The sequence below is a fragment of the Tribolium madens genome, unplaced genomic scaffold (genome assembly GCF_015345945.1).
Source record: "Tribolium madens isolate multiple individuals breed KSU strain unplaced genomic scaffold, Tmad_KSU_1.1 Scaffold_19;HRSCAF=116;Tcas5.2_LG9, whole genome shotgun sequence".
Classification (NCBI taxonomy): domain Eukaryota; kingdom Metazoa; phylum Arthropoda; class Insecta; order Coleoptera; family Tenebrionidae; genus Tribolium; species Tribolium madens.
The window spans coordinates 7,693,090-7,707,016 of record NW_025400983.1 but is presented as its reverse complement, the minus strand read 5'-3'; the positions used below and the strand labels follow the sequence as shown (position 1 = coordinate 7,707,016).

Below are 13,927 nucleotides of genomic sequence, written 5' to 3'. Positions count from 1 at the left end.
AAGTAGTCGTTCTATTGTCTAGGAGYTCGAAACTTGGAATAGCAGATGGGAGATTAAGACGTCCCGCTTTCGAGATATCGAGGTTACTTGGCTAGAGCTGTTGTTTCCCAATGGTAGAGAAAATTTCGGGTGATTTCAATTCGAGGTCCTCTGCCACCTCTAAATCCGATTAGTATTTTATGTGCGATTTCGTAAATTCCTTGTCCAGAAATGGCGAGGTGACGTGCGGCCATCGATATGGCAACTTCCGCCCGTATTGAGCTTTACGAAATTAAAAACGCTCTCGAACATATGCGCCTCCTCGTCCATCACTAAACTTTTACTTGGCGCGTGTCGGTCTCGCCAGTCAGTTGTTGTGTATTGGAAGCGTCGAAGCTTCTTAATGAGTCCTCTCTTCGACCACCTACTCGACGCGTTCATTAAAAGCTGCACTTGAGAATCTCGTTCGACCTGTTATAATTTCGCTATCAGCGGTGGTTATATTTAGCACCATCCCCGATCTGAAGACGCGAGCATCAGTTGTGCGGGAATGAAAGCAAGAACATGAACGTCCTTACCGAACAGCACCGGAACAAGTCCGGCACGGTCTCTTGTATTCCTCTTCAACTCAACCTGAATTTCTCAACACACGCATTTTTTCCCAGGAAATTGCGGCGATGGGGATCGACAGGATCCTGGGTAATTAGACCTATTTATGACAGGTGTGCGATTCATTACCCATTGTTTCGCTATTTTTGGTGGGGATTTTTGTGGCCAAAAATGACACGGATGACGACAATGTGAGGTGCCTGGAGGTGATTTTCGCGCTATTGTTTCGCGATAGCTAAGGGATTTTTCACCGTGTGTAAAACGGTTGCGAAAAATGCATTACTAAATCTTGGTGTCTTCAAGGTCTTCATGGTATGGAATGTACGCAGAGAAAAAGAACGATTAAACCAATTTCATGTGACTACTGCTCTTGCATTCAGATTTACGCTACAAGTTTTATAATATGTTTACTTGATCGATTTTGTTTGATATGTACACAAATTTTGGCAAAACTAAATAGATCTTTGAACGACCTTATCTTAAATAAATTAATTCTTTATCATTGCTGCCAATATTTATACAGTTTTTTTTCGCCTAGAGCCCGATGGGTACTTCCGACGCCGTTGAACATTCATTAGCCAGTGGGGTGGATATGAGAGCCAGCGAAGTTCGCGTAGCTGATGATTATACCAAACGTAAACATGTCCTGAGGGTATCATCAGTAAATCCTTGTCGCTCGGAGTTCCTCCTTCAAGCCGAAAATACAGAAGAATTTACTGACTGGTTCAAGGCTTTGCAAGAACAAATGGCTACTAATACCGAGGCTGAAGCRAAATTCGTAAGTATCTCTAATTATTTTTCTTATCAACGATTAGATAATGCATTACGAAATTGTATTGTGCTGTCATGAACACTGGAAACGGAATATCAAAAACTCTTTTGTGTTGTGTTTCTGAAGAGGTACATTTCCTGTAGATAATTAGTGTTACACTTTCATTTTTGACCATAATGAATAATTTTATTAGTTGTGAGGCAATCAGAATTTTTAAGTAGTGTTTCGTGTAACCCTCTCATTTTTTTAATGATTAATTTATTTTTTAAGTAATCATATAAATTTCACGCGATGAGTGTCACGTTATTAAGCAAATTCCGTCATTATCTTAGTCTGATAAGGTTGAGTACACTGCAACTTTTATTGCAGGACCCATCATCCGGCAGTAAACAACAAGCAGTACCACAGACCGTCCCAGCATCCACTTCCATCCTAGTCCAAGGTAACAGCCGACTCTCTCCACAACCCACCAAATGCAAATCCTCCACCTCCCGTAACCGTTCCCCAACCGGTCAATCGCCCGTGAGTAAAAACCGTAAGCCATCTCAAGTCGCCGACCCTTCTACCAGCCCCAAAGTAAAGACATGGCGTGGCCGAGTGGCTCAACAATTCCGGCGTATGCAAGGTGCGAGTTCGCCGAGTTCCCCAACTGCTCCGGAAGGTTCAACTTTCGGGATTCCCATYGAACAATGCCTCACGTCTTCGACGAATCCCTACGTACCGAAATTTGTAGAAGTATGTACGGACATTGTCGATGCTCACGGATTACAAACAGTGGGAATATACCGAGTGCCCGGAAATAACGCTTCAATTGTAGCGTTGATCGATGAGATCAATAGGAATTACGAAGAAGTGCCTGTGGATGATCCTCGATGGAACGACTTACATGTAGTTAGCAGTCTTTTAAAAGCTTATTTCAGGAAAATTCCTGATTCTTTAGTGACTAGTGCGTTGTATCCGAGTTTCATCAAAGCCGACAAGATCGAGAATCCTGAAGCGAGAATGAGAGAATTGAAGAGGCTAGTCAAGAGTTTGCCGCCTCACAATTACCACACGCTGAAACATATAATGTTCCATTTGAAGAAAGTTATGGAAAATTCTGAAGTCAATAAAATGGAAGCGAAGAATTTAGCAATTGTTTTTGGGCCAAATATTGTTAGGCCCGAAGACGACAATATGGAAACGATGGTCAGTAACATGACTCATCAGTACAAAATAGTGGAAACTCTTCTGACAAGTGCCGAGTGGTTCTTTTCGGATGAAGACTCCGATGAAGTGCCTGTTCCCGCCGTTATAACCGAAGCACAGGATGAGCCTGAACCCCCTAGTAGTCAAGCTTTGTTACTAGAAAATATTAGCAAATATGAAGGTTGTTTTTTCGATATTTGTCTCGCTTTTGTTAATAATTCGGTTACAGCTTTAAAGGATAAGCAAAAGAATGGTGCATTGCTTTCATCGATCATTTCGGCGGCGCAGCGAAAAGTGAAAAGAAAATCTACCAAAGGTTCAGGTTCCTTAAACGAAAGCAAAGAAGTAACGTCTCCGAACGGAACTGGGGGCTACTATTCGGACACGTTCTCACAATCTGATCTCAAAAATGTAAGCATTGTTCGCAAAATTGAAACATTTCTTTTAATCGAATTTTTCCAGAGTACAATTGACGATAAGAGTAACGTCATACCCACGACAGTGAGCGAAATTGAAAAGAGTTGCAAACAGCCTGCAAAAGTGCCTTGGTTTAATTATTCGACTGATAAAGAAGATTTTCACAGACGTATTGAAAACTTTAAACAGGAGACTGAAGCCATGTTACAAATGCCGCGACATTTGGAGATTTCGGTAACCAACATCGGTAAGAGTATTAAATTGGTGTTTTAACTGCAGTAACTCAAAAATTTGCAGCCTCTAAAAGTACTTCGGCTAGTAACGTAAATCAAACACCTCGATTATCTACAAGAACGGTCGATTCTCATTTACTTAAAACAAACAGTGCTTCCAATGTATTTACAAGAACTATCAACATGGACAATAGACACAGTTTGGACAATTCGTACCAAGTGCAATACAATATAAACAATAGTGATTTCGGTGGTAGTTTACGCGACACGAACAGAAACGAGAGTGTTAATACGCAAAACGGTCGGTTGGTGCGTCGTGGCAGTTCCGTCGAAAACGTCAATTCCAGTTCTATGGACTTGAACGCGAATGGGGCCATGAAGAAAGTCAAATACGAAAATGAGGTAAATATTTTGTCGATTTAACTGTGGGCAATTTTCAATTTGTGAGTTTTAGGGGGACGTTGGTGATCGAGTGGGCTCATTGGATTCTCTCCACAAAGAGGTGTCCATAGATGACGGTAAGTGTAACAAGTGATTAACTTGAACCTAGTCCGTTGTGTAGAAAGTAATTTTGGGTGTGTTAGGGTGTAGTGCACCTCTGCCGCCTGTTAGAGGGTGGCGGCCGGTCAGGCCACCAACTACTGCACCACCACAACGTCCCCCACGTACCCGACACTTGTACAACAGATTGTGAGGTAGAAACCGTGCTCTCCAAAGACAAGCTTCACGCACCCCTTTTTTAGCTTAGCGTAACACGTGATTGATGCACAGACGCCTCGATTAATTCTACTCCATCTTGTTTTTTTCCCCTCATCAATAACAAATTTAAATGCTTTCAATGTTTCTTAAGGTGTAGACATGACGCAAACATTTTGTATGCGGTTTTTCGCTACTAATAATTACACCACAATAAAATACTGAATTGGGTTTTTCGTTTTAGATTCTGATCTGGTGACGACTTTRACCAACCTCTACGATAAGAAATTGATGGAGAAGAAGAACTCTCGTGAAAATCTCCTCTCAGGGGAGGACTTCCCATACGCAGACGAATCACCGGAGAAAACTCATCGAATCATCGCGCATTCCCTTTCTGACAAAGAAAACGTGCCAAATTTAGGCGACCGCTACCGAAATCCGAGCTTACACAAGAACCAATTTAGCAACAAAGCAAATTTTTTACACTGGGACGACTTTAAACTGAAAGAATCGAAAAAGGAGACAGAGAAAGACGAAGATTCGACATTGGCATCTGACGTACCTGACAAGGAGAAGCACATATCAAACAAACATATGAACAACAAAAAAAATCCGGTGCCAAATTTGAAACTAAGACGTTCTGAGTCGCTAAACAAACCAGAACGAACAGTCTCGCCTCTGAACAACAAGCTGAAAAGGTCGGAAAGTTTAAGCAAGGCCGGAGATAAACTCAAACGTTCGGACAGTTTGACCAAAACAGAAAAAACCGAAAGCAATTTAAACAAAAGGCGGGAATTGGCAACTTCTGTGCGACGTTCCAAAGATGTGACCAAGTTGAAAAGGAAAAATGGGATGCCGGATAGGTCGATAAAAAGACGTCACACTGTTGGAGGGACGAAGGATCCGGACAAAGTCACGTGGCTCGACAACAAGTACCAAGAAGAAGTAACTTCCAACAAGGAAAATAAAGAGAAAAATCTTCGCACCAGTTCCCCGGACTTGAGTTCAACGAGACGGGAAAGGTTGTTCTTCGAAATAAATTTAATAGGGCCCGAAAATATGGTCGTCGCGTTAAAACAACATTTGATGGGTGCTCGGCCCCAGAGTTTTCCCGATACCGCTGTTTTCAAAGTACCACTCGAATCTCACGTTTAAGTCGTCGCGTGCCTTAGGAAGTAGACTGAGCTGATGATGTGCAATACGCTTGTGCATTGATAATCATTATTTATTTAAGGTAAATTCATGCATAGGATGGATGGAAGTTGCTTTCGTTTCGTGTGAAAGTAGGCTAAGGTTTTGTTTTTTGATCTTTGAAAAAGACGGAAATGTAATTTCTAATATTATGACGGCCGAGTTTTTATTTCTACAGCATTTATTTGTTGTTACTTTTAAGTTTTTGCTCCTTTAAATGTATGTGATTCTAAAAGTAATGAATTAATTCAATTCCAAGGTAAAGCAATTAAATTTGTGATAAAACTGTAGTGATTTAGGCTTGTACATAACTGTGTTGTTTTATTCTTATGTTTAGTTCTTTATGCTTTGATTACCACGTTTTTCATCTTTTATTATTTCTTTCTTCAAACAGTATTATTGAATACTGTGCCAAAATAATATATTATCTAGCTACTTTTTGTAAATATTGTTTATTTGCTTGTGAATTGGTGTATAAAGGTCATTTATAGGCTGAGCATATTCTTGCCTGTTATTGTTTTTTATAGTTTTAAGTACAAATTGTATGTGTTGTTGTATTTTGTGAAAATTGTAAATATAATTTTCAGTTTATCCAGTTCACAGTAGTTTTTATTCCTACACCCAATTCGACGACTTGAATACAATGAGAAGCATCATGAAGACTTAAAAGTTGATAATGAATTACCTCGAAATTTCCATTTTGTGCTTTCAACTCATTTTCGTCCCAAGCCCTCTAGATAAGCTCTGATAAAAAGCCTCAATTACATTCTCATAAAAACCGATGATTTTGTTAATCAATCCAGGAACACAACTGTGATAAGCGTCTCTTATCACCCCAATTACGAACTGTAAATCAGGTCCTAATCTTTTTAGTCGTTTTAGAAATCGATGTCTAAAAAAGAACAAGCTTGGTCTTTTTGAATGGGCTCGTAATATTTATACCAAATACAATCCCTTGAAATAATCGATTTTCAACCTACGTCCGCCTTCGCAACGACGCCGAAGCGCCGGCGCCCAGCGTCATCTCCAACGGACGACTTAATACCACAATCGGGAAAATTTAGAGGGCTAGGTGACGGCGTCCCCGTTATTGCCCACCAAATTCACTACCAATTTCTTGTTGTTTTGTGATTAGGCGATTAAAGGGAGCGATGCAGTGAACGGCTTCGGCTTGCACACCAGGTGAGTCGATTTTCGCTTATTTTGCGACGTTTCAATCACTCCATTAGGAATATGTCAGCACCCACCTGTTTTCGATTTATGGAATGTTTTTTTCCGAACAAGACCCGTTTCTGGTATTGAATGTTGTTCTTGCACACTGTTCCACCACCATGTGCTAGCCGCTTATAAAGCGGTATGAAATTTGCATATTTTTTGTGATGCCACCCCCATCCGCGTTCAATTTAATTTAAGTAAATCCTTAGACAAACAAAGTTGAAGGGTCGGCGGAAATCGTCTTGACTTAATTTGATCCACGCAATTAGTGGTTTCATTTGCTTTTATATAAATTGTTTTAACTGAAAGAAGGAGACGTATCCGGAATCACAGTTGAGTTTTAATGAAATAAAAGGATTGATTGCATTGATTTCGTTATCCTGCTGAAAAGCGCAAAGGTCGAATATTTCACCAATGAAAGCGATGTGATTGACAAATTATTCTTTTTTTATCACACTTGTAAAACCTTCGATAGCTCAGTTGGTAGAGCGGTGGACTGTAGAGGTGCTTCTTGTAGACATCCATAGGTCGCTGGTTCAAATCCGGCTCGAAGGAAATCATTTTTATATCGGTGTTAAATTGACCAAATTTGGTCAATCTTTGGCTTGGTGAAAGTCGAAAGTAACACCTTCGATAGCTCAGTTGGTAGAGCGGTGGACTGTAGAGGAACACCTTGTGGAAATCCATAGGTCGCTGGTTCAAATCCGGCTCGAAGGAATAATTTTTTATAAATAAATAAATTTCAAATTTGTCTCATTAAAAATGTCATAATCTGTGATTAAGAGTATCACAACCTTCGATAGCTCAGTTGGTAGAGCGGTGGACTGTAGAGGAACACCTTGTGGAAATCCATAGGTCGCTGGTTCAAATCCGGCTCGAAGGAATAATTTTTTTAAATAAATATATTTCAAATTTATCTCATTAAAAAATGTCACAATCTGTGATTAAGAGTATCACAACCTTCGATAGCTCAGTTGGTAGAGCGGTGGACTGTAGAGGAACACCTTGTGGACATCCATAGGTCGCTGGTTCAAATCCGGCTCGAAGGATATATTTTTTGGATATTAAAATTTAATTAAGCGTAATTGAACCAAATTTAAGAAAAATGTCACGAAATATGAGTAAGGCGTTTGACAGCTGAATTGGTAGAGCAGTGGACTGTGGAGGAACTCCTTCTGGATATTCAAAGGGCGCTAGTTGAAATGTTCGGTTTGAAAAAAATGATTTTTTATATCGGTGTTAAGTAGATCAAATTTGGTCAATCTTTGGCTTGGTGAAAGTCGAAAGCAACACCTTCGATAGCTCAGTTGGTAGAGCGGTGGACTGTAGAGGAACTCTTTGTGGAAATCCATAGGTCGCTGGTTCAAATCCGGCTCGAAGGAATACGTTTTTGCATTTTTATAAAAAAAATTGGCAAAAAATAACAATTTAGCTATAAAAGTTCAAATCGAAGGATCTTTTATTTTGTCAGAAAAAATCTTCAAATTGTACACGAAAACTTTTCGTGCGAAAAATTTTAATTAGCAACTGTAAAAGCGCTCCATAGCATGTAAAATGAATATCAATTAGGCGGCCTACGCGACAACAGATATTTTAGCGTTTTTTGATAACACCGATAGACATTTAGCTGTATGTCGTGACCAAACAAATAATATTATGTGACATGATTGTAGTCCAATATTACAAGAGATGTGATGTTATTTTATTTTTGTGTTACGTGTTTTTAGTATCAAAAGATCAATATCACTGGAAAAGCTACCACCCAAAGCTCTTAATAGGTAGAAACACTAATTTAACATCCGAATAGCACATTTTGCAAATTGTTTTTCCGAAAGTCCCGGCTTGGTAAACAAATCAATAAAAATGACACTAATTTATTCTAGAAAATTAGTAATTGTCTTACCGAAAAAAACTTTAAACATCAGTGCTTAGAAATCAAATTATAGGCTTTTACGCTAACATATCGATCATTGGAAGAGGGTAACTTCAAAGAACCAGATGTCGGCATACATTTTTCAAGTGACTTTTAATGGCAATTACTCTTTGATCAGTTGGAAGGATGTTCGAATTTTCTGCCGACTCAAAAACTCCACCACTCCAACTCAACTATCAAATTGTTAATCACTTTCCAAAAGCGATTAATTCTGATAACAATTCAGAAATAATTCCAAAGTAATAACAGGCCCGCTTTCTGTCCCTGTACAGTGAGATAGTTCGTCGTTAATTAGCATACCATCGTCGAGCTACAAAGCTCTTCATCTGCAGGCTCTCGTTAATTCCATCTAGTGTCACTAGTTAGTAATCTAATAATGTTTTCTCATTAAAGGCCATGCTGTGGCCGGGCGTACCGTTACGGATCGCTCTTCTACTCCTGATTGCCACCGTTGGCCCACCGGGAGCTCGTTCCGAAGGGAACGTGGGTAAGTAACGTCCTTAATCTAATAGTACATGGCAAAAACCACGTTCAAGATTCATCATCAACCACGCTCAGAGCGTGGTGAATATCAAACGTGACATAAAGTGGATTAGCATTTTAAGTTTGCTAGAAAACCGTTTTTGTCTAAATTAGAATTTATGAAATATTCATAGCAAATAGCAGTAAAAATCCTGACGCGGTTTAATTGAAACGTCTTATCACTATCATAAATCTCACCCCCGTGGATTAATCAAACTGGAAAAATTGTACTGTTAACGCATTGCTGTTATTCCAACATTTGTTCCCTTTTTAAACACTAATCGATATATTGATTGTTCCACCTGCTGACGTAGGTGGCATCCAACAAAGAATTGACGCAGTTTTCAACTTTGTTGCCATCTTAAGACTAATTTAGCCAAAAATTCCAAATTCTGTATTGTATGTTTGAATTTTACATTTTGCCAAATGCATCAAATCGCTAAATCCCAGTTTTGCCCGCCCACGCATCAGCGTCGTGACGTCAGTTTCCAGCCGTTTTAGCGTAGGTACACTGATCAATGAATCTCAACCCCATTCATGAAAATTGCCGAATTGGAACTGTCGTTGTTTTGGAGACACATGACCGGAATTCCGAACRATACTGACCCATCTTTTTTTCAGGCTGTTTGTTTAGCGAACGATTGTGTTTGGAGGACGAATGGTGCTTTGATGGTAAGCATTAGAAAAGGTCTCGACTATCTGACTGGAATTAAAATTTCAGATTACGCTTTTGGTCGATGTTTACCGCCAGCTTCGGATGTTGACGAGGACGACTTGTATAGGTTGAATTAGAGCAAACCTTTATATTTTTTTCTATTGATGTGTTTTAGATACAATTTGGAGCGAGAAGTTTTGCACCAAATAAGTGGAGAATTGCGTCGATTGTTTGCTTTGGGATATCGATGGAGTCACGGTTACACGCAATGTCGCTTACAGGCGATGTTATATGCCACCAAGCACGAGTAAGTTACAACTTATGTCTGAAAATAGTTTTGATTGTTTTCTTTATTTAGTGTATCGTTCGAGAACAATGCTTGCTCCCATTTAGTCGACCAAGACTTAGAAGGAGCTTTGAAAGCTCTAGAAGAGCAAGATCCATTAGATCCGAGAGAAATGGCCATTGTCAAATACACTCCTAGTATTGAAAATCCACATGCTGACTTTGCTGATGAAGTTTATTACCCACCAGTAGACGAAACGCCTCAGCAAGCTCTCCGAGAAAAAATTCTCGCACCAAATGCCATAGATCGTAAGTCTTACTTTCTCCATAGTTATTTAATCTAACATATAATCAGTTTACGACATGGAGGACCCTTACGCACAAGTCATTAAACGAACATGGATACCACAAATGCATCGACGTTCTCTTCCTGCTTCAGACTATTTTACTGAAAACTACAACACACCTAGCGATTTCAGGGCAGGGAGAGAATCTAGAGACGACCTCGAGTTTCTTCCATCTGAAAACGAAATGACAGTAAATGACCTTCGCCAAATGTATCCTCTTATCAGATATCTGAACCAAATGAAGTTAAGTCCGGAAGAAATCCAAGACACTCTCACCCCCGAAGAATACGATAAACTTCTCCAGTTGTTAGCACAAATTGAAGCAACTGATCCGAATGAAGAAGAAATCGAAACTGAAGAAGTCGACCCTTTCGAACGATTCACTCTAGAATACAACACTCCGGACAGTTTCCGCGCCGGCTGGGAATCCCGTGATACTCTAGGGTACAATGACGAAATCCCAGAATCACGAATTTATTTCGACGAGAACGACGAACCGAGCGAGGAATATGGTAGTGGCTACAATATAATCCCGGGCGATGCTTTTAGAGAATTGAAAAATAGATTTGAAGACAATAATTTTAATACAAAGGAAATTTTCAGAGAATTACAGCATAAACATCGCTCGCAAAACACTCCGGGTGTTTACACAGAGGGAGGAGTTGTGTACGCCCCTCGTTCCAATGATGACGATGAGCAAAATCTTGAAGAAATTTTAACCAAATACAATTTGGGGTTTAAACGACCCGAAAGACTCGATGTGAAAAAGCCGGGGCCACCATTCGACGCACAAATTCTCGATGGGAAAAGAGCAGTGCCCAATCGACACCAAAGTTTCCAATCAGCTTTTACAACACCGAAAAAAGAAGCCGAAAGTAACGAAGTGGTGCCTCAAGAATCTTACATTGTTGACACGGATTACGTTTACGTCGAATTTGAAAATGAGTGAGTTTTGTAAAATAAAATAACGTTTTAAATTAAGATAACACTTGTCTSCTTCACAAATCTCATTGTTTACAGTATAGTTTCAAGACTTTGTTTTCAGTGTCTATAAGTGGGCRGAAGGTAAACAATTGATCGGAAACATTTCTGATCTTCTGGGACTAGAGCGATCAGCTTTTAGTCATGGACGGTAAGTTGGGAACTTAATTTGGTGCAAAGCTAATTTTGTTCCTTGTAGCGTGGACCATAATGAGGTTACTTTCAAAGTAGAACCAAACAACAAGGGTTGGAATTCAACACAAGTGGCCGAACAAATTGGTACGTCTTTCAAATGCGACTTGTCTTATTTTTGTTTTTATATTTTGTTTGTAGGTAAAATCAAGGAAATTCTTAGAGACGCTACAGGTATTGTAATTACGGCAGCTGGAATTGGTGACAAGGTAAGTGCCAGACTTCCAGTCTTCCGATAATAGTTTGAAAACTTTGTAGACTAAAATGCGAACTGTTGTGTCTGCCCCAATATACGACAACGAATTTTACATCGTGATCTTTATGGTTTGCGGAGTACTAGGAGCTATGATTATTGCAGCATCAMTTCTGATCTTGATCCGACGACATTTGAAGTCTAAGGAAAAGTTACAAGGATTATCCCGTCCAGACACTGAGGCTAGTAAAGATTATCAGGATTTGTGTCGAGCGCGAATGGCTGCAAAAGGACAACCCGTTGGCGATACGGTCCATGGAAGAATTACATCTCTATCTCGCGAATCCGAACAAAGTCCCAGCAGTCGCTCAAGCACATCTTCTTGGAGTGAAGAGCCGGCTTTGCACAATATGGATATTTCAACCGGTCATATGGTTCTCAGTTACATGGAAGACCACTTGAAGAATAAGGACCGCCTAGAGCAGGAATGGGTGGCTCTTTGCGCCTACGTAGCTGAACCTTGCGATACAACCATTGCTACGAAAAAAGAAAACGTGGAGAAGAACCGTTACCCCGACATCATCCCCTACGACCACTCTCGCGTCGTCCTCAATGAATTATCCAATGCTTCAGGATCCGACTATATCAACGCTTCTAGTATCACGGACCACGACCCTCGCAACCCCGCCTACATCGCGACGCAAGGACCGCTCCCGCTCACCGCTCCGGACTTTTGGCAGCTGATTTGGGAGCAAGGCGCCGTCGTGATCGTAATGTTGACGCGGTTGACGGAGGGCGGCGCCGCTATGTGCCACCGCTACTGGCCCGAAGAGGGCTCCGAGCTCTACCACATCTACGAGGTGCACCTTGTGAGCGAGCACATCTGGTGCGACGATTACCTCGTCCGGTCCTTCTACTTGAAAAACGTGAAAACCGGCGAGACGCGCACAGTGACTCAGTTCCACTTCTTGTCCTGGCCGGAATCCGGCGTCCCGGCGTCCACTAAAGCCCTTTTGGAGTTCCGCAGAAAGGTCAACAAGTCGTACAGAGGCCGATCGTGTCCCATTGTGGTGCACTGCAGCGACGGTGCCGGAAGAACGGGCACCTACTGCTTGATCGATATGGTGTTGAGTAGGATGGCAAAGGGCGCCAAGGAGATTGATATTGCGGCTACTTTGGAACATCTGCGGGATCAAAGACCGAAAATGGTTGCTACTAAACAACAATTTGAGTTTGTTTTAACAGCTGTTGCTGAAGAAGTCCACGCCATCTTGAAAGCTTTGCCACCGCAACCTTCGCCCGCTCAGGCTGACAAAGACAAACAATAAACCAATCTGATAAAGAGCAACTCCCAACAACCAGCCCTGTTCGGGGTTACTCGGCTTTTCTGTTTCGGACCTGACGTATTCTTCATCTTCACACACACACACGTACCTTGCTCTTTGTTTCACCTCCGTAATTACATATCCATGGGTTAAGCAGATCCTCCGATTTATTTTTCTCACGTAAAAACACGACTATATTAATGTTACTTAATATGTTACAACTTACATAATTATCTCTAAAGATATATATTTTGTGTATTAATGTATCAACGTAGTTGCATATTTTTCTTATTTTGTGAAATATTTCAGTCAATTCGAAAGGATAACGTGTTTCCAATCACAAGCCTACAAGTAGCAACACTTTTGATTTTTATCTAGTGGAGGAATTACAAGTATTAATATTTTTGGTCACCAGCCTCCCAAAAATGTTGATACTGATGACTTTTTTCTTATTTTCATTTCTCTTGATTAAACTCGACGCTTACCATAATATAATTCAGACTGAAGTTAATGAGAAATGTAAACTTTATTTATTTTTTATGAAATTCTATTAAAATGATAAAGAAAAGGCTGAGGCGAGGGAAATTCCTTTTTATCCAATTTTATCACTACGGGTACGTCCCTGGTCCCAGCTGCTATATTATGACGAGATATGACTAAAACTTAAAACGATTAGACTTTTAAGAGAATTTAATGATACAAAGGTATAATTACAAATGTTCTATGCTATATTGTCAACTAACTATATTTTGTCAGATAATGTTATGTATTGAAATCATTAATGTACTGAATTTATCTGAATTAGAATAGTATAATGTAAACTAAGTGTATGTATACAGCATACTAGTTGTTATTTTGTCTTTTAATCCTGCCCCAATTTCCTGTACATAAACCTGACTTTGGACCTGTTATTAAATCCTGGGAAATCCTGATTTATTTTTATTAAATTATTCTTTCCATTCGCGTTATCATGAAACCAGGACTAAGCCATCTCAAACTATTCAAAATTTAATCATGTTAAATTTCACAATCCCTTTTTAATAACAATTTCAGCAAATGTGGACTTTAAGTAATAGGTAACCGAATTGTCTACAATTTTCACTTCATTACGGCGGGTGGATTGCTGGTTGCAGAAAACAACTCAAGCTACGGTCGATAGATTCTTGGCACAAACACTTACGCGAGTTTAATTAA

The 13,927-nt window shown here is 40.0% G+C and overlaps 2 protein-coding genes and 5 non-coding genes across 19 annotated transcripts in view; all 7 read left to right on the top strand.

Moving 5' to 3' along the window:
- The window catches only part of LOC123008657 (rho GTPase-activating protein 21), a 32,385-nt gene extending 26,702 nt beyond the window's left edge, over positions 1 to 5,683 (top strand). For 12 of the 13 annotated variants that reach the window (XM_044404607.1, XM_044404616.1, XM_044404657.1 and 9 more), the window contains 7 exons: positions 1,127 to 1,366; positions 1,730 to 2,729; positions 2,778 to 2,959; positions 3,011 to 3,212; positions 3,263 to 3,600; positions 3,653 to 3,716; positions 4,139 to 5,683. In XM_044404607.1, coding sequence (XP_044260542.1) covers positions 1,127 to 1,366; positions 1,730 to 2,729; positions 2,778 to 2,959; positions 3,011 to 3,212; positions 3,263 to 3,600; positions 3,653 to 3,716; positions 4,139 to 5,049 — 2,937 coding nt within the window. In that variant the 3' untranslated portion in view covers positions 5,050 to 5,683. Of the gene's footprint in view, positions 1 to 1,126; positions 1,367 to 1,729; positions 2,730 to 2,777; positions 2,960 to 3,010; positions 3,213 to 3,262; positions 3,601 to 3,652; positions 3,717 to 3,782; positions 3,894 to 4,138 lie in introns of all 13 variants that reach the window. The other variant, XM_044404693.1, reaches the window with a different exon arrangement.
- A 427-nt stretch (positions 5,684 to 6,110) lies between these two features.
- LOC123008251 (receptor-type tyrosine-protein phosphatase N2) lies at positions 6,111 to 13,579 on the top strand. The gene is made up of 11 exons (XM_044404000.1): positions 6,111 to 6,267; positions 8,627 to 8,720; positions 9,377 to 9,427; positions 9,477 to 9,537; positions 9,586 to 9,717; positions 9,769 to 10,004; positions 10,051 to 10,987; positions 11,088 to 11,174; positions 11,223 to 11,302; positions 11,357 to 11,424; positions 11,474 to 13,579. Exons 2-11 carry the CDS (start codon positions 8,630 to 8,632, stop codon positions 12,734 to 12,736), a joined length of 3,006 nt encoding a protein of 1,001 aa, XP_044259935.1. The 5' UTR covers positions 6,111 to 6,267; positions 8,627 to 8,629; the 3' UTR covers positions 12,737 to 13,579.
- Trnay-gua lies at positions 6,766 to 6,855 on the top strand. Its single transcript is given in 2 exon segments — positions 6,766 to 6,802; positions 6,820 to 6,855. It is a non-coding gene; the product is annotated as a tRNA-Tyr (tRNA).
- On the top strand, positions 6,928 to 7,017 carry Trnay-gua. Its single transcript is given in 2 exon segments — positions 6,928 to 6,964; positions 6,982 to 7,017. It is a non-coding gene; the product is annotated as a tRNA-Tyr (tRNA).
- Positions 7,094 to 7,183, top strand: Trnay-gua. The gene is given in 2 exon segments: positions 7,094 to 7,130; positions 7,148 to 7,183. It is a non-coding gene; the product is annotated as a tRNA-Tyr (tRNA).
- Positions 7,260 to 7,349, top strand: Trnay-gua. The gene is given in 2 exon segments: positions 7,260 to 7,296; positions 7,314 to 7,349. It is a non-coding gene; the product is annotated as a tRNA-Tyr (tRNA).
- On the top strand, positions 7,593 to 7,682 carry Trnay-gua. Its single transcript is given in 2 exon segments — positions 7,593 to 7,629; positions 7,647 to 7,682. It is a non-coding gene; the product is annotated as a tRNA-Tyr (tRNA).
- Positions 13,580 to 13,927: the final 348 nt, after the last annotated feature.